The 23,013-nt window shown below is 42.0% G+C and overlaps 1 protein-coding gene across 2 annotated transcripts; it reads left to right on the top strand.

Moving 5' to 3' along the window:
- Nucleotides 1-325: 325 nt before the first annotated feature.
- On the top strand, nt 326-15,737 carry dhx58 (DEXH (Asp-Glu-X-His) box polypeptide 58). 2 transcript variants are annotated; one of them, XM_057861393.1, is made up of 11 exons: nt 326-648; nt 4,683-4,887; nt 4,954-5,144; nt 5,231-5,344; nt 5,420-5,552; nt 5,696-5,881; nt 6,100-6,338; nt 8,692-9,003; nt 9,079-9,269; nt 14,381-14,477; nt 14,652-15,737. In XM_057861393.1, the coding sequence occupies exons 1-11, from the start codon at nt 472-474 to the stop codon at nt 14,835-14,837; spliced, it is 2,031 nt and encodes a 676-aa protein (XP_057717376.1). In that variant the 5' UTR covers nt 326-471; the 3' UTR covers nt 14,838-15,737. The 2 variants fall into 2 exon arrangements, with proteins under 2 accessions (XP_057717376.1, XP_057717375.1); XM_057861392.1 differs by having other exon boundaries at nt 14,649-15,736.
- Nucleotides 15,738-23,013: the final 7,276 nt, after the last annotated feature.

Genomic DNA, 23,013 nt, shown 5'->3' with positions numbered 1-23,013 from the left:
TTTTTGGGGCTAAACAGCATAACATTTTTAAGACGTGACTGAAAGCTAGCTACTTTGCAAACCAGTGTTGGATTTGTGGACCAGTACAACTTATTTGCTACTACTGAGGCTGCTAAATGTTCAAGCCAATTGAAGTGGGTGCCACTGCTAGCTCAATTACCGTACTGTAAATGGAGTAACATTTTAACTGAGATGAACAAAAGAAGGATTAGCTGGTTGCCATGCTTTGTGCTAAAATGGGAACAGGGACACTTGAGGAGCCATTCAAATTTGCTGTGCCCCTGAGGCCCTACCCCTAAAAGCGCCACTGCCTGCGTGACGTAGTTTAAGTTTCACTTTCTCCGCACAAGGAGGGGCACGAGACTGTGCTGTTTCTTTTTCCACTTTCAGTTTACTGGCTCCAGCCAGCTGATCCGATCAGGAAATATCGTTTTGGTTGCAGCAGACCGACCTACGTCAAGTCGAGCCGAGATGTCCCAGCTGGCCATGTACGAGTACCAGCGGGAGGTGGTCCAGAGGGCTCTGCGGGGGGAGAATATTATCGTGTGGCTACCCCCGGGAGCGGGGAAGACGCGAGCCGCCGTCTACGTGGCTCTCAAGCACCTGGAGACCACTCCCGGAGCCAAAGTGGTGGTCCTGGTACCTACGGTAAGGTAACAAACTCATTGATTAGGCATTGGGACTGGCTGGGAAGGGAATCTTTCTTGTTAAAGTAAGTCCGACTTGAGTGAAACTCACTCATTGCTTAGTTTACCACTGACGTCCAGTCAATCAGTCAGCCCGATAGTTGAAACATCCTAAATTGATTTAGACTAGATCTGGACATCTGTCGCCATCGTTGGCAGAGAATGAGTTGAATACGGAAGAGGTTTGTCTCGGGGAAAACCTTGCGGGCGTAAGGACCGCGGGACAAACGTTAAAACGAGCGTCCAGTAATGGGCGCCCACTCTTTGCTTTGGGAAACCCGTGATCAGGTGCAAGGGCGTACCATTAGCAACACGTCACTTTCGCTCATTAATATTAATGACGTAATCAACTGTTGCTAGGGGTGGGCACGCTTTCATTTGTCCCTGAAGGAATTCGGCCCCCGGGCCAAGCCGCTGAAACAGCGACAGCTGAACCAAATGGTGTTCCGCTGGCACCGCTCCCGCAAGTCGGCCTGGAGGGGCCAGTCCCGCACGTTCACACCGGTGTTAACCCTTTGTACTGAATCCATTTTGAACAGTTCAACGAAGGCTCACCGAAAACAGGTTGACAATTTATTCGTTGACACCGGTCAAAAACAAGGCAAAACAGACAACTGAGAGACAATGCTGGATCCAGGGTCTGCAAAAGAACGGCTAAATAGAAATGTCCCCGAGAAGCGACAGTTATCTAAATGTTCAGTCTTTTGAAAGTTCTTGCGGGGGCGGGCCGTGGGCAGGAAGTAGAGTGTGAATAAGGAAGAAGAAGGGTGTGTGTGTGTGTGTGATTATTGTCTTTTGTTGAGTGGACAGGAGGATATCGGGCGTTCTCCGATGCTACTTGTTTTAGGACAGAACGCCCTGCTCTTTGTCCTGGATTGCCAGGGAGAACTGATTGCGAGAGCTGCTTATGACACACATTGGGCTTCTGTGATATGATCGCTTGTGTAGCTTTTTGCCCTCTATTCTGCTTCTTTTCATTAAACTATTGTATAAGTGCTATTTATTTTAGGTGTGTTAGAGTAATACAAACAGTCCTCCAGTAAATATGAGAAACGATACTATTCCCTGATTGATTACATTAAGTGTGTTAGAGTGATGCAAACAGTTATATGGTGTGTGCGAGAAAGGTAACTATTCCCATCAATAGTCAATGAATGGAAATAGTGTACGAAGATGTTTACAAAAGCTAAACCTACCAATTCTGTCCAAAAATGATGCCAAATTCACTGGTAAAGGACGTGTAAGAAGAACATACAAATGTTCAGTTAAAGAGATGGCTGGAGTGTCGAGGGCTGAAAAAGACGAGGCGACCTGATCCAGAGTTAGCTTTTTATCGATGCCTTTTTCTTGTGTGCATTGCCTTACGCCACTGACAATGACATTCTCCTGATCTATCCTTTTACCACCATATGCCCTGTCTTTCTTCTATATTATATCCTCTGGTTATCTTACGTCTCTGACCGTTCTTTTGGGAGATTTACATTGCTATTTTTGTGTAGCAATCGCAAATGCTACTCGTTGACAGCCAACGAACACCTAATTCTTTCATTGATAACAAATCTTAATTCTAGAATTTATTCACACTTCCCCCTTACTAAAGTTGTTTTTTAACAGAAAAGGTAACGGTGGCAGTCAGATTTTTTCAGGTCATTCATTGTCAGACAGAAGCAGCACGGCAAAACGCCATGCTAAAAAAATACTTAAAAACATCAAAATGGCTTACCTTTTCATCCTCTGAAGGGCCATGCCCCCCAACAAAATGTTTACTGCATATGAAATGTGAATGGCTTCACCTTGCTGGCATTAAACGTCCGTGCAAGTTGATCCATTCTTCACATTTTTTGGTTTCGGGAAACGTACGAAGAAAACATCCTTCATATGTAGCAGTATCTAGAGTCGTTTCTACAAGTTCCATATCAGCAGTGCTTGATCGGCATGGTCGTTTTTGAAAGATTACCGGAGAAAACTAGCAGAAATATCATGGTTTGTATGTGAGGGCATGCCTATGATGTCCCATTTCTGCTTTACGATGCGACGTCACGGTCTAAAAATAGCATTCGTGCGGTACGCTATCCGAATCAGGTGTGGCAGTGGAGGACGCCTAACCTATTGCGCCATGCATGCGTGGCGGTCGGCTGACTTTTAATCGTCATACAAAGTGGATGGTAATATTTTCTTTACATATGGATCAATAATTGAAATGGCTTGGACTTAGATTTCATTTATTTTCCCTTCAGGCATGACAAATCCAAACAAACGTACAGCATTTATATGTGTTAACAATTAATTCAACTCGACAAGAAAAGGGCTGACGGGAGAAGCCGAAGCTTATTGAAACCCGTCCCAAGTATACCATAAAGGACGCAGAAAATATCAAATATGACATTTTTGACATTCAGATTTCGTAATGATCACAAGTTTTTAAAAACAAATTTTTTTTATAATAACCATCCCCTCTGATTGTTCACTTTCCCAATAGTCCATAGTCGATCGATGTGCTCGTTATGTTGATTAGATCAGTCGACTAGTTCATAATTTAGTACTTAGTTTATTCAGTTGATTCGATCCAGAAGATCGGGAACAGCTGAGGACCGATGGTAGGCTGTGTCCGTCACACTCCTTTTGTTGACTTAATCCTCGTTGCAGTTTTCGTTCCTTGCTGACTCCCGACGAACATTCATCTCAAGGTTGCGCAGCTTCGTAGTAGGTTGCGTCGCCATTTCGGTTGTGGACTCACGGCCTGGGGGACTGGCGTCGCTAGGTCCTTCAGAAGGACCGTCCCAGCGATCACTGTCCCACCTGGCACAATCAGAAGCTGCCAGCAGCGCACCAAAAGGAAACATCCTCGATATCGTTCCTCTTCGAGTGTGGTCAGACACAGCGGCCTCCATCTACCCCAGCCATCCTTCACAATATCCAGACGTTAAAATGTTTTCCAGGCAGGCACGTTGTCCAGGTTCTGGCAGGACAGTGGCCAATCGACCAGTCCCATGTTGTTGCAAATTTGAAGAATTTGAAGTCAGTTGTCTGTGCATTTACAGCCAACAGATGATATGTCCTTGTGAGTTCTGATTGCATTGGCTTTGTTTTTTTTTTTGCCTTCCATTGTTTTGGGTACACTCGGTTTTGTTTCCAGCTTTGAGTTGCCACCCAGACATTATTTAACCTTCGTACAAACCAGACATTATTTAACATTTGTACAGTTCTTATTATGTCCGAGTTAGCTTGAGTCAGCAACATAATTATTTAATAAGGTTTGTTTATATCTCCTCTTAAAAACAGCCAATGACCCTGAGCTGGTCACTGCAGAATCTAGTTTGTTCCAAAGCTTTACACCAGAGTAAGGAACTGAAAATGATTTTAGTGTTGTTCTAGCGTAGTTAAGTTTAAAAACATTTTCTCCCCTCAAATCGTATTTCGATTCCCTAGCCTGGAAACGACTTTGCAAGTTCTACGGAAGGCTATTAGTTGAGGCTTTGTACATCATCTGTCCCGTTTTGAAATTTATTAAATCATACCAATGAAATGATTATCCCCTTTACTGCCATTAAATTTTTAAAAAAATTTTTTATAAACGATTTAGTGTCCAGACACCTGTAAGGCGTCTCCAGGAACGCGTGCGTCTTAAAAGTCCTTCACGGAGAGCAATGTACTTTAATGGTGTGTACGCGGAATAATGGATGTTGTCCAGGGCCGTGCAGAGACCGATGGAAGGGCGGGTGCTCATAGATCAAAAGGGGCACATGAACAAGAATTTAATACATAATACAATTTTTCCATAATGTAATGTCTTCAAATGATTCACCGACCAGCAAAATAGTTGTGGACTTTGATAATCGATGAGTCAATACATCATTCATTTCACAAAAGATGCAGTAAGTAAACAAAGGGTCAAGTTGACAAAGCAGAACATCAACATGATGAAAATGAGCAAAAAATAGGATTTAGCCCACTCTTGTGTTCTTTTTTTTCATTGCTTACGTTTGCAACGTTCAGGTGCACCTGGTGGAGCAACACTACAGGAAGGAGTTCTTCCCCGGCCTCGGCCACGCCTACAAGGTGACGGCGGTGAGCGGCGACAGCGACGAGAAGAACTTTTTGGCCGCCACGCTACGCGACGCCCGCGTCCTGCTGTGCACGGCGCAGATCCTCTTGAACGGCCTCACCTGCGACGAGGAAGCCAAACGCGTGGAGCTCTCGGGTGAGTCGGCCGAGACGAGACGGGACGTGGCTGTGCTGATTTTCTTTTAACGTTCTCGCAAAGCAGACATCACGCTGCTGGTGCTAGACGAGTGTCACCACACGCAAAAGGAAACGCCGTACAACAAGATCATGAGGCTCTACCTGGAGAAAAAGATGGGGGGTGACGGAGCGCTGCCGCAGGTCCTGGGCCTCACGGCGTCGCCGGGGTCGGGAGGAGCCAAAAGCCTGGAACGGGCTGTGGACCATGTACTACAGGTGCGTTCATCCAGCTCACAAACAATTCATTCTTTTACACATGTATTCTTAACTAAGTGTGTTTCATTCGTGCGTGTGATTGTTAGATCTGCGCCAACTTGGACTGTGCCATCGTTTCCACTCAAGATTGTACTGAAGAGCTCCACATGACTGTAAAAAGACCCCGCAAAACATTTGACATTGCGGAGAAAAGACAGGAAGTAGGAGTGTGGCCTTCTTTTTTTACATCGCCATTGTCACCTTGTAAAGGACTCTTCGTGCATGCGTGTCGGTAGGATCCGTTTGGCGATCACGTGCAATTGATGATGCGACACATCCATCGCTTCATGAAGCCTCCCCCGGACTTGATCTTTAAAGAGTTTGGCACTCAGGAGTACGAGAACGACGTAGTCACGCTGAAGAAAAAAGGTATTGTGCGGTTAAATTTCCTTCATTGATTACGACGTTGGAAAAAACACAAACCGGTGGTTTGATTTGGTTGGTCCGAATTCAAATCTAATGGCGCATATTCCTCATTGCCATCGAGCTGATTTGAAGCGCGACTCGTGCAGGCGTGGCGAACTACGACAGGCCGCTGCAGCAATGCGCCATCCACCTGCGCGAGTACAACGACGCGCTTTTGATCCACGACACCCTGCTGGCGAGGGACGCGCTGTCCTCTCTCGAGGACTTCTACGCGGGCAAAGAGACCAACGTCATCGACGACACGGACCGTTTTCTGCTGAATCTTTTCAAAGGTGGGCAGAAAGGCTTGTAAATCACTCATTTCTTAATGAAACAATACAATAGATTCTTTGGAGCACAATATAGTTGCCGATATTATACAGTCTTCCCACATTTGACCTAAAAACAAGAAAAATGGTATTCCGCAGCCAGCCGCAAGTATCGCCGGTGACATCGCTGCCGTGTGTGTTACCTGAAGACAAAACGGATAATCTGAAATCCTCACCCGCAGATCACCGGAGCGAGCTAACGGCGCTGGCGCGCGACCCGCTTTCGGAAAACCCCAAGATGGCGCGGCTGGAGAGCACCCTGCTCGAGCACTTCGGTCCCAACGTCAAGTCTAGAGGCATTCTCTTTAGCGGGACGCGCAAGAGCACTCATTGCTTAAACCAGTGGGTGCGCGCCAATGACAAGATGCGCTTCGCCGGCATCGAGCCCGCCGTCATCACCGGCAGCGCCGCCATGACGCAGGTACGCTGTCAGTATACCGTTTGCCGATCAACGGCGCGCTTTCATCCCCGATGAACAATAGACTTGCTTTCTAAAGACCATTTGGAGTTGTCGGTGAGCCCAAAGGGTGTTTTCGTAAATTGTTGATGACATTTTAGTCTCTAAAAAGTCTGATTTTAAGAAAAATTCTTTAACTTGCCTGGCACTGACACCTCAGTGAATTCCCCCCCCTCCATTGGATGCAAATTTATATAAAAATGTCAATCGTTTGTGCTTTAAATAGGTTCGTTTGTGCTGCTATCATTTTATAGATATTGTGATATTAATTTCAAGTGGTGGCGTCACTCGCAGCTTTTCCGTATCAAACTCCTGTGGCTGACGGAGCATACCAACTCCATCACTTACAGAGTTTAGTCCTTACAACTAGCGCAAACGTAGCACAAACAAATGGCATCCCTTCGGGTCCATTTTGCAGTAGGTGGGTGGCTTGAGATATTAAATTGGAGTGATGACATGAGTAGTCGCAACCCCAATTTAGTTGTGCTAGTTGTTGGGACACTCCCCCTTGGTTATTGAGAGAGTTGGCACGCTCCGTCAGCCGCTACAGAGGAGCTGCGATGTCATCACTCAAAATTAATATTTCAATATGGTCATCCCTCGTTTTTTGCGGTTAATGGGGACCAGAACCCACCGCAATACGTGAACAACCACAAAGGAGCGCCCTTCCCCCACCAGAAACAAAAAAAAAATCTGTTCAATGTATTTATTCAGATTTATTGGTTGGAAAGAGATGCATATAAGACAAGTGTAATTAAAAAAAATAAAAAAAAACTTTCATAAATGTTTTTTAAGCACTTCAAATGTAATAATTATGATAAGTTCTAAAGATGTTACTGTCCCACCGAATGATTTTTAAACTAGAAAAATGGTTGGCTTTATTAAATGCTTCATTGAGTGAGTCCACTCAAGCTGCTCACTTACACACAATGAGTTGCCACAGGAACTGCTTAACAAGTGAAACGATAATTGACGCTTCTTAAGTCTGAGGCCATGTCCACACATAGCAGGGTATTTGGCAAAAAGATATTTTTCTACGGTTTGACCGATCATCCACACGCGCGCGCAGATTTAAACCAGGGTTCTTAAAAACGACGGGGAAGGTGAAGATTTGCAAATTCTGCGTTTGTGGCTCAATCAGTGGACACTGATAACAGAAGATTTACGTCATTGGCTGCGACAAATTTTGTCCTCATGTCACACATGAGACCAATTTTTACATTTGGAGTGTATTAAATAGGTGCTTTTTTTTTTTTTTTTTTACAAACTCTTGCTGTGCTTCTTATTGAATAATGGGTATTTTGGACAATTATTTTATTGTTTTGAATGTACTTAAAAATGAATGAAAACGGTTGGCTGTGGAAGTTTTTTTTTGTTTCTACACAAACGTGCAGGTGTGGACGCAATTATTTTCCCCCGACGTATTAGGGCAGAATCCTCGTTTTGAAAAAACCCTGCTACGTGTGGACATGACCTGAGACTCTGGCAAGATCAGACACAAATGTCTGTTAATCATCGTTAACTTTAATAAGCAACTCCAGTGCAATGCCTGACCAACAAAGAGCAGTGAGAGGGAGGGAGAGTGAGACTACGCGATCAGCTCGGGACAGTATTTATTTAGTCATTTTTTAATTGGGAAAAAAAAGCGCAAAGTTTTAAGCGAGAAACAATGAGGGATCACTGTATCTATACAACAGTAGGAGCACAAATGAAAACTTTTTACAGCATAACGAGCACAAACGTTGTATAAAGGAATGGCACCATTTCAGGTCCATTTTGCAATAAATGGGGGGCTGTGTGACGTCATCACTCAAAGTTAATATCTCAAAAACGATAGCACACAACCAAAACGTTTTACAGCACAAAGAATGTGTAAAGTGTTGACACCAATTTTAGCCATTTTGAATCAAAATGGGGGGCTGGTTGACCTCAGATTGACCAATAAAAGAATAGTAAATATCTTAAAAACAATAGGAGCACAAACAATTTTTTTACAACAACAAACAAGCACACACGATTGACATCATTTTAATTTAAATTTGCATCTGACGGGGGGGGCCAACTTGAAGGAGGTGCCGCTGACACACAAGTTTATTGGAAACGGTAGGGCAGCGAATGATCACGTCGACGTGTGATCTATTTGAATCGGGTGAACGGTGGCGAACGGTCACGTAATGGCTCCCGCTGACGGCGATAGAAGGATCAATTCTAAAATCGAGCTTTTTTACATTGCGCACACGCTAACTTTACCACTTGCAACACTGAAATTAAGGAAACACATCAACTGTTGATGTAACCGATACGATCTCGTCGGCAGGCGGATCGCGACGACGCCATCCGCAAATTCCGCTCGGGCTCCGTCAACCTTTTGATCGCCACCAGCGTGGCCGAAGAGGGCCTGGACATCCCCCAATGCGACCTGGTGGTGCGCTACGGACTCTTGACCAACGAGATCGCCCAGCAGCAGGCCAGCGGCCGCGCCCGGGCCCCGGACAGCCGCTACGCCCTGGTGGCCCGGCGCGGCGGGCGCGAAGAGCGACGCGAGCACCTCAACGATAGCCTGGAGGCGCTCACCGCCGAGGCCGTGGAAAGCGTCCGCCGGTTGAGCCCGGGAAAGTTCCGAGAGAAGGTGAGCGAGACGGCCGTCCTCGGAATCTCGCCTCACGGTCACCCGGCGTCGCGTCGCGTCGCTCCCCGTCCGCAGATCGCCCAACTCCAAGCGCTGGCGGCGTCTCGCGGGAAGCTGGCGGAGATGCAAATTTTGGAGAAAAACAGCTGCTACTCGGCCGCCGGCGTCCAGCTGCTGTGCTCTAACTGCTTGACGCCAGTGGCGCAAGGCGACCACATCCAGCTGGTGGAAAAAATGCATTACGTCAATGTCCGGCCAGAATTCCGGTGAGTCCGCGCATTAGCTTCTATGCGCTGTAAAAACTTTCTGACTAAAAATTTTAAATAGGAAAAGACGAGGACTAGTAATATATATATCCAGTCCCTGACAAAAGTCTTGTCGCTTATCCATTTTGTAGAAACAATTGCTAATAAATAGGGCAGTCAAATGATTAAAATTTTGAATCGAGTTAATCACAGCTTAAAAATGAATTAATCGCAATTCAAACCATCTCTAAAATATGCCATATTTTTTTGTAAATTATTGTTGGAATGGAAAGATAAGACAAGACGGATGTATACATTCAACATACTGTACATAAGTACTGTATTTGTTTATTATAACAATAAATCCACAAGATGGCATTAACGTTATAAACATTCTGTCTGTGAAAGGGATTCACGGATAGAAAGACTTGTAGTTCTTAAAAGATAAATGTGAGTACAAGTTATAGTAATTTTGATTGTTTGAATATTGTGACTAAATATTGCCATCTAGAGTATTTGTTGAGCTAAACAAAATCTTTGAATATGACCAAAGTCTGAGTATTATTTTGCGTAGCTATTTTGATTCGGAATGCCAGTTCTCTTTGCATTGAGCTCTTTTCTTTCTGTGAACTTTTTTGAGAGATAGGAATATTATTTTTGTTGTGCTTTCACTAAATGATACTGTAGCGACATAACTGTTCTTGACTGCCCAAATGCATGATGGGAAGTTGGGCAACCACGACTGTCGGTGGTGGTTGCAAATGGTATATCTTCTCTGTGTTGTGTTCAAAACAGGGTGTTAAGAAAAAGATCTCCTGTCATTCTTCCCCACGTCCCAAGCCACAAAAAGCTTATACCAATAAATTGCACTGCTCCAATGACTCCCTGTGGCCACTCCACATGCTTGTCTTTGCTCTTATCTGTCAATATACTTAAAACGGCGTCATTGTAGTCTGTTCGCGGCAATGCGTGAGTGGGTCGTTCCGCGCATGCGTTAAATATTTTAACGTGATTAATCTAAAAAATGAATTACCTCCCGTTAACGCGATAACTTTGACAGCCCTACTAATACCCTGACTTTTAATGATTCATTTGGTGTCAGAAATGGCTCATATGAATGCTAAAACCCTCCCAAATGATGTTGAATGTACAAAAATAGATTCGTCTTCCATGCTTCCTCTTTCTTCCTACCCCAGACATGCTCAATGATTTTCAGGTCTGGTGACTGGGCTGGCCAGTCCTGGAGGATCTTGAGCTTCTTTGCCTTGAGGAACTTTAAAGTATCCGATGGAGCACCATCCTGCTGCAGAATTTGTCCCTTTTTATGGTTAGGCAGCTAAGATTTGTTGATATTTCAGACTATTTATGTTGCCTTCCACCCTGCACACCCCATACTGGATGTAACCCCTGACCATGATTTTGCCACCACCAAACTTGACTGTTTTCTGAGTGTATCTCGGATCCATGCGGGCTCCAGGAGGTCTCCTGCAATATTTGTGCCGACTGTGGTGTCATTCAGTGGAAGATTGATCTGAAAAATCCACCTTTTGCCACTTTTCCAGCGTCCATCCTTTTGACAGGCTGTGTGCCGGAACGATTTTTTAATTATCTGCACCCTGACAGATTAATCGTCAGAAATATCAACAAATCTTAGCTGCCTAACCATAAAAAGGGACAAATTCTGCAGCAGGATGGTGCTCCATCGCATACTTCAATCAAGATCCTCCAGGACTGGCCAGCCCAGTCACCGGTCATGAACATCATTGAGCCATGAGCATGGAAGACGAAACCCAAGAATGTTGATGAACTCGGGAAGCATGTAAGACTGCTTTCTTTGATGTTCCTGATGACTTCATCAATAAATTGTATGAATCGCATGGATGCAGTCCTTCATGCCCATGGAAGTCATACAAAATATTCCATTTGGATCTCCCAGCACCACTATTATTATGTATTTGAAGTACATTTTTTGTTCCATTTTCACTCTACTTTCTGTCGGCGACAAAACTTTTGTCTTGCCAAAATTGGACCTTTATGTCTTGATTAAATGATGCATCTTTTTTCAGTGAAACAAATCTATTTTTGTACATTCAACATCATTTAGGAGGGTCTTAGCTTTCATATGAGCCATTTCTGAAACCAATTGAATCATTTAAAGTCAGGTTATTGCAATTGTTTCTAGCGACAAGACTTTTGTCAGGGACGCCGTTATTAACAATGCATATGAAAACTGAAATTCAGTGTCTTTGGGCTCCATTAAAAAAAGATTCTTTCCGCTGAGATGCACTTGTTTAAGGCTTGTCTTGCGCTTTAGCTCCTATAAGCAGTGTTGGGCACGTTACTTTAAAAAAAGTCATTAGTTACATTACTCACTACTTCTTCCAAAAAGTAACTGAGTTAGTAACTGAATTACTCTGTAGTAAAAGTAACAAGTTCCCAGGGAAAGTAACTATTTCCGTTACTTTAAAAAGAACTTGTTGTATGTCAAAGAATTTGAAATTTTCTGAGCAGTATTTGAGTCAGTGGAATAGACCCTACTCACCAATGTCACAGAATGACGTGTCGCTGTATCCGGCCGCCATATTGTCCGTCTTTGTTTATCCGTATTCTCAATGGTTTCAATTTGTCGTGCAATTCATGGAAGCCCCGGTGCTTTCAGGCGCTGTAAACTCAATGGATGCGTTGCATAAAAGGCGTTAATGTGGAAAAGCTTCAGTCTATCCATTCGCCAGATCCATATTTGATGCCTAAATGGATATTTTTCGACCCGCTGTCTTCGCCCTCTCTGCCTGACATCTGCTACCCTGATCCCTGATCTTGTCCACACAAAATCAGCCTATTCTCACGAAAGTTTGAAAAACTTTAAGAGCAGCACTCTAAGCAGCATTACCCCGTGTGACCCTTTACTTCCAATTTTCTAAAATGGCGACAATCAATAAAAAAAAAGTTGACTGCGATGGCCGACGCCTCAAGGATGGGTGGATATTGGACTATTTCTTCAATAAAACACGCAACAACTGTGTCGGCCTCATTTGCAAAGAGACAGTCGCTGTTTTCAAAGAATTCGATGTGACGTGATATTACCGAACAAGACACGCTGACATGTACGACAACATTACAAGGAAGATACGCAGCGAGAAATTATAGCAACTTGAAGCTAGTTTCATTTCACAGCAGCAGTTTTTCGCAAGAGCCCGAGTGTCGAAAGAGAACGCCACAAAGGCGAGATTGTTGAAATTGTGAATTAAAAAAATAATAATAATAAAGCAAATGTGACACATAGAAGGTCTTGCTAAAATTTCTTTAAATGTATTGTTCTATGTAAATCAGCCAAGGTAGCCCCCCGCATTTTTACCACACCAAATCTGGCCCCCTTTGCAAAAGGTTTGGACACACCTGTTTAACTGATGATCTTCAGACGAGGCCAGCTTCTTTCACTTGGTACCAGCTAAATATTATTCAAAATGTAATGATGGTGGAAGAACTAAGCATCTTGAATTTGAAACTGTATGTTGTCGGCGATTAGCTTGGCAATGATTTTAATTGTGGTTGTCAGCCCAAAACCCTCTAAATATATATTAAATGCATCTTACCAGATATAAAATGACTACTACATAATCTGCGGATATCGTTTGGTGCCCAGTTTTCTCGTCGAATTGCAGCCGTCCATCTCGCTCTCCTCTCCGGGTCTCTCGGAATACGGTAAAACTTCAAGTCTCTACGTCTATCTTCTCTGTTACTGCAACCAACCGCCACACACGCCTTCACCATTATGATTATTAATGTTAACGAGCAGAAAAACACGCCATAATAGGAGGAATTTACGTAGCGGTAATGCGTCAACCCGACGAGTAGACGGACAACATGGCGCCGAGGCGTGGTTGTGACGTCATGTGAGTAGGGTCTATAGAGAAGAACAGACAGGTAGTTAACTTGTTAGGTGCTTCAGCAGATTTGAATTGCTTACCACAGATGTCGACAAAAGCTTTGCCCCGGGACATAAATGACACATTAAATGCAGGTTCTTTCCTTTAATTTCGACAAACTTGAAATAGCGTCTATATCTCCACCTCTTAAAGGACAAATTTTCTTCTGAGTGCTCTGCCATCCCGACCCTGTGCATCTGTTTTGCGTGTGTGTGTTTGCCGCACGCGCTGTTCGGTTTGCTTGTGAAATCCCCAGCTCTGACTGGCTTACCACGACACATGACTCTAACCCTCAGCCAATGACAATCACTTCCATCGCATCTCTCGAGGGGCCGCATTCAGGTAGGCTCGTTTCCCGACAATTCACGTCGCCTTCAAAGCGTCTGCCTTCCTCAAGATGGAAGCATAATTAATGCTGGCTGACAGTGGGAGATGGGAACGAGGCTAGCATCAGGTGTAGCAAACGCAGAAACGTTACCAAACTTTGGAAAGCATTGTCTAATTGAATGAGCAGGGACAAACAGCTTGGAGTCAGAAGTATGTGCGCTATTCTCGAACCTGAACGCACCCCAAGTCTTGGATGACAAATCAATAGAGCAGAGAGTCGACTCGACACTGCTGGTAGTTTCTTCAGTTTATTCAGAGTAAGTAACGCACCGCTTTTGATCGTCAGTAACGGTAACGGCGGAAAAAGTAATTAGTTAGATTACCCCGTTACTGAAAAAATAACGCCGTTACTCCCAACACTGCTCATAAGTGACTTATAGATACTTCTATTTCTGAATGAAAGTTCTTAGCTCCACTCTCGATGCCTCCGAAAGCGAGCGCTCGCTGGAAACAAGTCGGTCTGCCAGAGCTCAATGGTCTGCGTTCCCCACCGAATCTCTAATACAAACCGATTCCACAAAGGGCCGCAGTGGGTCCTGGTCTTTGTTCCGACACGTCCAACACAGACAGTTCAACCGATGAGGTTTCTGCTAAAACAAGCAGCAACTGTCTGCAATCGGCTGATTTGACTTGTAAGACACCAGATTGGTGAAAAGGTATTCATCCCATTTAGTCGGAGTGAAATCCAGCACCGGTTTGACACCTGTGCTGTAATATATTGACTTCAACTTGAGCGCAAAGCATTGGAATAACACGAGATAAGAACTACAGTGCAGGAAGTGCGATGAAAAGATATTTGACAGACATTTGTGCTATTAGGAATCACTACTACAAGGAAGGTGCGCCACTCCGTTTTGGCAAGACGTTCGAGGACTGGGAGCCAGGCTGCATCATCAAGTGCAAAAAGTGCAATGAGGTACCATTTTATCCAACCCATTCTATTATCATTTGTTAATGAAAATGGATAATCAATTATCCAGTGGTTGTGGCGTTGAAATCCAATGATGAAAATGAAACAAGTTCTGCAGTTCTACTCCCTAAAATGTGTGAGTGAGCCAATTTTCACTGCCAAATTGTTTGGCGGCAGCAGTGGGGCTTTGAGATGAAGTACCGCAAGGCGGCGCTGCTGCCCAACCTGGCCATCAAGAACTTTGTCCTTCAGACGCCCGGCGGAAGGACCACGGTAAAGAAGTGGAAGGATGTCCCGTTCTGCGTGCAGCATTTCGACTTTGCCCAATTCTGCCGAAAACACTACCGAGATTTGCTGGACTCGTAAAAAATAATGACGCAAACTCTCAGTTTGTTGAATGGCTGTTGTAAACCAACAATGGCACCGAAATGAAAAAGAAAAAGAAATCCCTCCCAAAATACAAATTGAACTCTTTCAGTGCCGTTGTACATTGCAAACCGCAGTTCCAGAACTCTTTTCGCCCTTCACGGACATCTAATATTATATTGTTTACTAGAAATTCCCTTAAACTGGATCTTTTTGAACTCTTTTAATAATATCGTTTTTTAATAGTATTTATATGAATAATCAGATATATTCTCCCAAAAATAATGAGATGAAAAGCAAACTCTGTCACTAATGACTTTCTTTTATTTTTATTTATTATTATTATTATTTTTTTAAATCTAAGTCTTTCGGCACATGGAAGTGAAGTGTACATTTTGTAATTGACTTTTCTTAATCTGAATTTTATTTTGCATTTGCATTTTTTTTTTTTTAAACTTTTGCACCACCAAAGTAGCTAGTAACTCCCTTAAACTGGATCTTTCACCAACTCTTTTAATAATATAGTATTTTTAATGGTATTTATATGAATAATGAAATCATTGGTATTGCATTCTTAAAAAAATAATGAGATGAAAAGCAAACTCTTTGTCCCTAATGACTTTTTTTCTTAATCTAAGTGTTTCGGCACATGGTAGCGATGTGTACATTTTATAATTGATTTAATCTGAATTTTACTCTGCACTTGTATTTTCTTTAACTTTTGCACCACTAAAGTTGTCTTCAAATCTCGTACATTGTGTGTGATGACAAAAACTTCACGTAAATCAATTCATGTACCACGAGGAGATACTGTGCTTTGACTTGATCCTGTACTCAGACAATAAAAAAAGTACTGTAATAATCATTAAAAAAAATGTATACATACACTTGTGTCTTTCAGCATGGTTCATTAAACATACATTTAACTTTTATTAAATAGTCACTGACATGGTGGGGAGGAGGCGTAAATTGACTGTGGTATCACTCACTCTGTGTCTTTTAATCAACATGACTGATTATTTCCGTTTGCATACGAAGAGCACGTTGATTGCAATTAGAAGACTCTGTGTGTGCATAGTTTTTTTTTTTTGTGGATATTTGGCATGGCAAATCCAAAACCAAGAGTCCTGATACATGTTTGGAAGCTTCTTGAGGTACCCTGGCCTAAAAATGTTCGAAATGTGAGTTTTATCCTTGGCACTTTACAGAATTGACGAAAAGGGATCAATCAATCTATAAGACGGGACTATTTTTTCCCCAATTGTTTGGGTGATATCCAGGGGTGAAAGTGGCTCGAATTTCTTGCCGGAACTCCCCAACGTGAAGGTTGCCACAGAGCAAGGAATTTTATTGATTTATTTTTCATTCAAAATTGTATTTTTTCAATGATTTACAAAATAAAAGTGAACAAAAACGGCAATAACCCCGACCTCCATCTCCTAATTTTTATTTTCCCTAATTTCCTCACGTACTAAATGCCAAATCTCAATTTTAACTACTTAAGAACATAGGATATATATTAGAATTGAAGTGAATGAAAAACTGTTTTTTTTTTTAAATAATAAAGATATAAGTAACATTACATTCTGAAAAATAAGTACAAATGACTTATATTATGCAGAGTGAAATGGAATATATTTTTTTAACGATCGCGCAAATATTGACTTTTTTAAATTAAAAGGAAACGAATAAGTAGCCTTACATAAATGAACATATATAAGTCCAAAGTGCACATTGACAGCTAAGATGTTCTTAACCTCCCCATCAGAGCAAATACAACCAATTTTGATAAATAAGCCTCAAGTCTTTCATTGCTCTTAAAGATTTGATCCATTTTATGTTGCATTGCCCTTTTTTTGTCGCATTAATTCAACAAGTTGTTTTTTTTTTTTTGCTGTTCCAGAAAACATGCACATTTGAACCAATCAGAGCTAACCATCTCTGCTGATCACATGTCAGCATGTCAGCCAATGGAACGGATAAATGAGTCCAGGCATTTTGCTTTGCTGTGTGCATTCGGATGTTGACGTGACTCATCATCGTCAGACTCATAAACTGCAGCAGCTGGGGAAACCTCCATGCCGTCCGTGAAATAAAGTCAATGATAAATATTGGTGGAAACTACACAAGCACTTTATTATGCTTGTTTTTAACACTTGTGTATGTAAATCTGATGTTGGTAAATTGTTTTCTTTTTGGAACTGAAATGCATGTGTGGCAGCTTAGCATTTTTTTGTTTGTTTTGACAGTTGCTGTCATATTTTCGGAATCAAAGCACTGTGTACGGGAACTGCGTTCTGGCCCTGAATCTTATACAGGAACTGCGTTCCTGACCGTTCTGGCCCACTTTCACCCCTGGTCATATCTGCATTCCTGATATGTGTTTGGAAGGTTTCTGTTTGCCCCCGGTGTTTAGTAACATTTTAGTTTAGTTGGCCAGGCTGGAACACGCCCGTCATCATTTCCTATTGAAATGAATGGAAATGTCATTCATCTTTTCTAGACTTATACCTTCTCCAAGAAACATTGTCTTTCAGCTCATCAATATGGTGGAAACAATAGTGGTTCTACTGTCATATGTTCTGTGTACATGTGTTGCTGCACCGTACGTGTTCAGACAGTTCCGTAAAGGTTAGGGCTGAGCAATATTGATAGCATTAGGCTAGCGCAGGGGTTCCCAACCTATTCCACTAAGGCACACTGTGGGTGCAGGATTTCATTCTTACCAAACAAGATGACAACACTTTTTCCCCAATCTGGTGTTTTACAAGTGCAATCAGTTGATTGCAGTCAGGTGTGGCTTGTTTTAGCAGAAGCCTCATTGGTTCAACTGTCTCTGCTGGATCGGCTGGAACAAAAACCAGGACCCACAGTGTGCCTTGAGGACTGGGTTGAAAACCCCTGGGCTAGCGAACTCTCAGCCACAACTCGAGTCCCGTCGGTCAATTACGGGTTGCCACATCTACTGTACGTTTGCCGGTGAGAGCCCCAAAGGTGGTTCGCTGTTTGCTTTATCAATCAACTACATTTCCCACAATGCTTGGGCTGGTGTATTTATCATCAAGTTTTCCCATATCCGGCATGTCTTTTTCTCTCTGTCCTCAAAAGAAGAAATATTGAAAGACAAACACTTCAAACAATGCGCTTTATTATGCTCTTTCTATTTTGTTTGTGCATCGTTATGTTTATTTTTTTGGGGCCAAAGCCTTTGGGCACAACGAGTTGGCAGGAAATTAAAGAAGAAGCGAAGAGCGGCGTTGAGCTAGGAGGCGGAAATGAGCCTGCCGGCCCGACGTGACCTTACGTGATATAGACTCGACACAACCGAGACACGCGAGTTGGTGCTCATCTCACACTTCATATATCATTGGGGATGACGTGGCTCAATGGTAGTGTAGTTGTTCCCCAACCCAGAGGTTGTGGGTTCGATTATGAACTCTTCTAAGTATCCTTGAGCAAGATACTGAACCCCACGTTGCTCCTGGTGCTGCGTCACCAGTAGGTAGATGAGGAGACAGTGTAAAGTGCTTTGAGGGCCTTAAAAGGTGCTATACAAGTGTAACACCATTTGATAATGAGGTCAGTTTAGTTTAGAATACTCCTGTGCAGGGGCGCTGGAAGTCACTCACAGCAGGGAGTTCTTTTTTTGGTTTTTCCCATCCAGAAATAGCCATTTCGCTCCAAATTTGTCGCGGTCACTCACGCATGCTGGATTGTTTACATACTACTACTAGGCTACTACAAAGACAGCGTTCTATTTCACCTACTGTGTGTGCTGGAGTTTTTGTATTGGAAATAAAAACACCCGTGTATTGTCATGCAAATCTCCGCCGCTAGATGACACAATGACACACAAACGCATTTGAAAACTAAAAGGTCCAATAAACCTCGGTTTAACGCCTCCTTTTCACAACACTAAAATGCGCTCGGCCGCAACAACAAACAATAAATGGTACAATGCAAGCATGTCATACCTATTTGAAGACACCAAAGGACAATGATCTTCATTTTTGAGCTTCAATTGAATTTCAGAAAATGTCGCTGCTTTTGTAAGTTAATATGCGATTGTTTCAATGTTTTATTCATTTATTTTCAGCACCAACAATAGTAACCACAAAAAAAATATCAAAACATTTTCTCCCCAACGTGGGTGGGGGTTGAGGCACCCTCAGTACCCCACTTCCCACGCCACTGCTCCTGTGATGCTTTGAAATGTGGAGATTTGTTAAAGTTTGGGGGGAAAAAAACATCTAAATGACCATTTCGCAGTGAATTTTACAAAACAATAAACAGTGAATACCATTGGTGGATGAAGTACTCCTTTACGTACAAGTGCAGATACAGGTGCTAAACATATGAGTACAAGTATCTAAGGAAAAAATACTCAAGGTAAAAAAGTACTGACTTTAAAATTGACTTTCCAAGTAAAAAGTACCTAATATTTTCTCCCGTTGCAAACATGTAATTACATAGAGAAATCTGAGTCAATATTCAAAGAACCAGAAAATTCATTGACAGCTGAGTTTTATTTAAAACATGGCAGAATGGGGAAAAAAAACAAGCAATAAAATGGACTGCATTGTAAACACAAGTTTAAAAAGCTCAAAAACTCCAAAACGTAGCTTAACGGAGGATGACATGCAACTATCAGGTGCATACCGCCACCTACTGTGCAAGAGTGTGATGGTTTTTATGGATTGTTCACCTTCCTAATCTTTCTTGTACTCATGTTGCTGCCTCTAGTGCTCCGTTACGGTATAATTGCACGGGACTTATCGATGAAAACAAAACTATCAATTCACAATGAGAGAAAAAAGGAAACAAATCAAAAAAGTAAAAGTAGTGGAGTAAAAAGTAGAGATACCTGCTGTAAAATGTAGCCAAGTAAAATGTGCTACTTACTATTTGTACTCTAGTAAAGATGCACAAAAATGTACTTAAATACAGTAACAAAGTACTTTTACCTTGTTACATTCCACCACAGGTACATTTACCTGGGATGGCCGTGAATGAGCTCATCTGCTCGATGAATACATGGAGCGGAAAACACTCCCCAATTTGGCCAAATTTCAAAATTGTCCTAAATGCGTGTGTGATACGTCATTGGAAAGCTTAAAATCTCAATTTTTCTGGGGGAAGAAAAATTTTGAACAGGAGGGCATTAAAAAAAATATTTTTTTTAAACCTCTGAACCCTAACTTGAGCTGAGAGCATGAGAGAATATATTAAAGAAAACACGATTTCAAAGCGATATTATCGCATTCTCACCTTGTTTCGATCCAAAAACTCCAGACTTTTGGGGGATTTTATGGGTGGAACACGGTGATATAATAAGGGTCGCAATGCAGAAATCGCAGGCATCAAGGAGTGGTTAAGATTTTCAAATATTTACCCTTTCAAACATTTTATTTTGCAATTTTTCTTGGTTTGGATCGCTTATTTATTATCTAAAATATCGGGGGAAATGTGACGGTAACAAACAAACAAAAAAAACAATTAAGCAATCGTTATGAGGGCGTAACCTTATTTAGACACAATTTTTTTTCATTGTGACGTAATTTGTTTAAAACTTTTAAAATATGCGAGTGAATAATTTTGTAAAGTTGTTTGTTGTTTTTAAAGCTAAATATTAGACATTAATTAATGATTAAAAGCTAAAAATGATAGACATTTTGAATAATAAATATAATTACTTACATTCAAGGTTTCTCATTTTCTCTCAAAGAGCTTGGAGTTTTTCCACATGGAGGGCCCAAGGATGGGGGACTTCAACTTTATTTATTCATCTTTGTTTACTTATTTGTTGTTTCTGACTGTGTATCATATTGCCTCTGCAAAGCCCTTTGAGACAACCTTGTTGTGATTTAGGGCTATACAAATAAAAATGAATTTTTTTTTTTTATGGCTGGGATAAAACAAAAGCAGTTGCACGACTTCTGTAAACGGGGGTTTCCGGGGTAAAATGGACTAATTAAAAATAGTTTAGGGACTTAATGCCCCATGAATCTGCTATGGCAGCATATAGACATATTGTTCTATCAAACACAACAGTTCTGTTGGCTTAAAATACAGCCATTTATTTTAAAGAGGGGTCCAAGACTGCTTTTTCAGCCTTGTCTGTGTTTTCCGCCATAGGTTGTGATATAGGGCTATACAAATAACATTGAATTGAATTGAATTGAATAGGTATTTGAAATCCAGTGTTTCTTCAAAACTTTTGAACTTCATTGTTATGAATTTTGTTTTGACATGGAGAAGCTTACGCTTACAAGAGAGCATTCTTTTTTAAGGTCTGAGCAATATACATCAACACACACTAATTATAGCATTACACTTACTAGTCTGAGTTGCGATGCGCATCTGAGCGACTCGCGGTTAATATGATGTACTCGCGGAGTTCCACAGGGATCAGTACTTATATACTGTATATGCTGACGCTTGGCAGTATCACTCACAAATATGGCGTTAGCTTTCGTAGATATACGAATCATAGATCCACAATTAAATGATATCAGATACATGGCAATGGGCTCCACTGAATTAAGGCCATTCCAGTACATTGATGAAAGAAGGACGGACGGAGTGACCGACTAACATAAAAGAGTCCGTTTTTGTGAACTCGCGCGTGTTTATTGTATTTTGTAATACGCTCTACTAATCATCTATGATGTTGGTTGATATGAGAAGGGACCTAAACAGGATGTAATGCAGAAAGATGAAAGAAGGCTCTCTGCCAGAAGGAATGATTGGCTCTCACATAATAACAGTCTTATCTTGGATCATAACAAGTCTCATTTCCTTTCCAGTGAGTGACATTTCCAGCAGTGTTATGATTATTATTATATGTATTGTACATCCCAATTTGATGTAATCAAGACATCCGTTCCAATGCTTTTTGTTACGTACGTATTGAGATACTGTACATTAAATTCCAAGTCAACCTTATGCTTTACCAAAGTTTGTATTCTTATTATTCTGCTTCCGTGGGCTTCTCAAGGCTTCGCAGTCATCGAGTATTATCCAAATGTGATATTTGTACTTTTCTCATTGACAGGAAAAAAATTCAACGCTTTACAAAAAGCCTTTTTTTCTTTGCTTTTTGAAATCAACCAGTCTACCACGACGCAGCACGTTCTTGACTTCTAACCTTTTGTCGTCCGATTTGTCTTTCTTCCCGTGCGCCCGCCTGCACTCGCGCCGTTTCAGTTGATCCGCTCCTCTTGAACGCTCACAGATAGCTTTTTAGCGTTCAGACGGAGTATAAACTGGTTGGCGCTGGGGTTGCCGTGGAGACCAGGTGGATGCACAACAGGTTGTTGAGAGAAGCGCCAGCGAGTGGGCGGAGGCCCTTTGTGTGGCTGCTGAGCACAGGAATATATGCGTACAGCTTACCTCATTCACATCTGAAATCTATTCACAAAAGCACATGTTTATGTTAGCGCCGTGCGAAAACATTTTTTCTTTGGTTACATATTCAACAACCTTGATCATTTTGTCTTACCCGTAGACTTATGATCTGGTCATGATAGTTGGCGTGCTCTGTGTTGTCTATAAGTAGAGCTGTCAGCACCTGCGAACCCTAACTGTACGCTGAACTCTGATACTCTACCTCCTGTCAGGCTTTAACGTCCTGACCTTTAGTTGCCTTCATAAAATTAAATACACAAGCTTGTTAGTACATTGACCTAACAACAGCACTTATTCTTTCGGGACGTTTAAAGTGTTGAAGAGGGCACGGGAGAAGTGTTACGTTTCAGCATCCCGCATTCTATTTTTACCAAGGCCGGGGCATATTGAAGCAAGGAGGACGAGCGCGTGGCCAAAAAGTAGCCGTCGCCACTCTATATTCAGTTCTATTTGGATTTTCTGTTCATCGCAACACAAGCTGGATGTCTATCGCTGTCAATGGTTGTGAAACACGATCACTCAATGCCAGCCTTCTCGCTTGATGTCTAGAACTGTCAACGGCAGTGAATGACTAATGGGCTACAAGCAACAAAATAGATATAGGATATTTCAAAATAATGTACATATAATTTAACTGCAACAAAGTTTGGGGAAGGAAGAGTAAAAAAAAAAATCAAGCGATATAAAAAACCCCCTGAAAAATCACAAACTAAGACAGCTGAATTTATCATATTGGATCTTATAAAAATGGCGGAAAACACTCAGGTGA

The sequence above is a fragment of the Corythoichthys intestinalis genome, chromosome 16 (assembly GCF_030265065.1).
Source record: "Corythoichthys intestinalis isolate RoL2023-P3 chromosome 16, ASM3026506v1, whole genome shotgun sequence".
Classification (NCBI taxonomy): domain Eukaryota; kingdom Metazoa; phylum Chordata; class Actinopteri; order Syngnathiformes; family Syngnathidae; genus Corythoichthys; species Corythoichthys intestinalis.
Note: the sequence above shows the minus strand (reverse complement) of the source record. Positions and strands in the feature narration are given on the sequence as shown.

Excerpts from the sequence above, each read along its gene's own strand:
- dhx58 (XM_057861392.1), top strand. The coding sequence starts at position 472 with ATGTCCCAGCTGGCCATGTACGAGTACCAGCGGGAGGTGGTCCAGAGG. Across the intron at positions 4,888-4,953 it reads CAAACGCGTGGAGCTCTCGG|ACATCACGCTGCTGGTGCTA; the intron begins GTGAGTCGGCCG and ends CTCGCAAAGCAG. Across the intron at positions 5,345-5,419 it reads TTGCGGAGAAAAGACAGGAA|GATCCGTTTGGCGATCACGT; the intron begins GTAGGAGTGTGG and ends GCGTGTCGGTAG.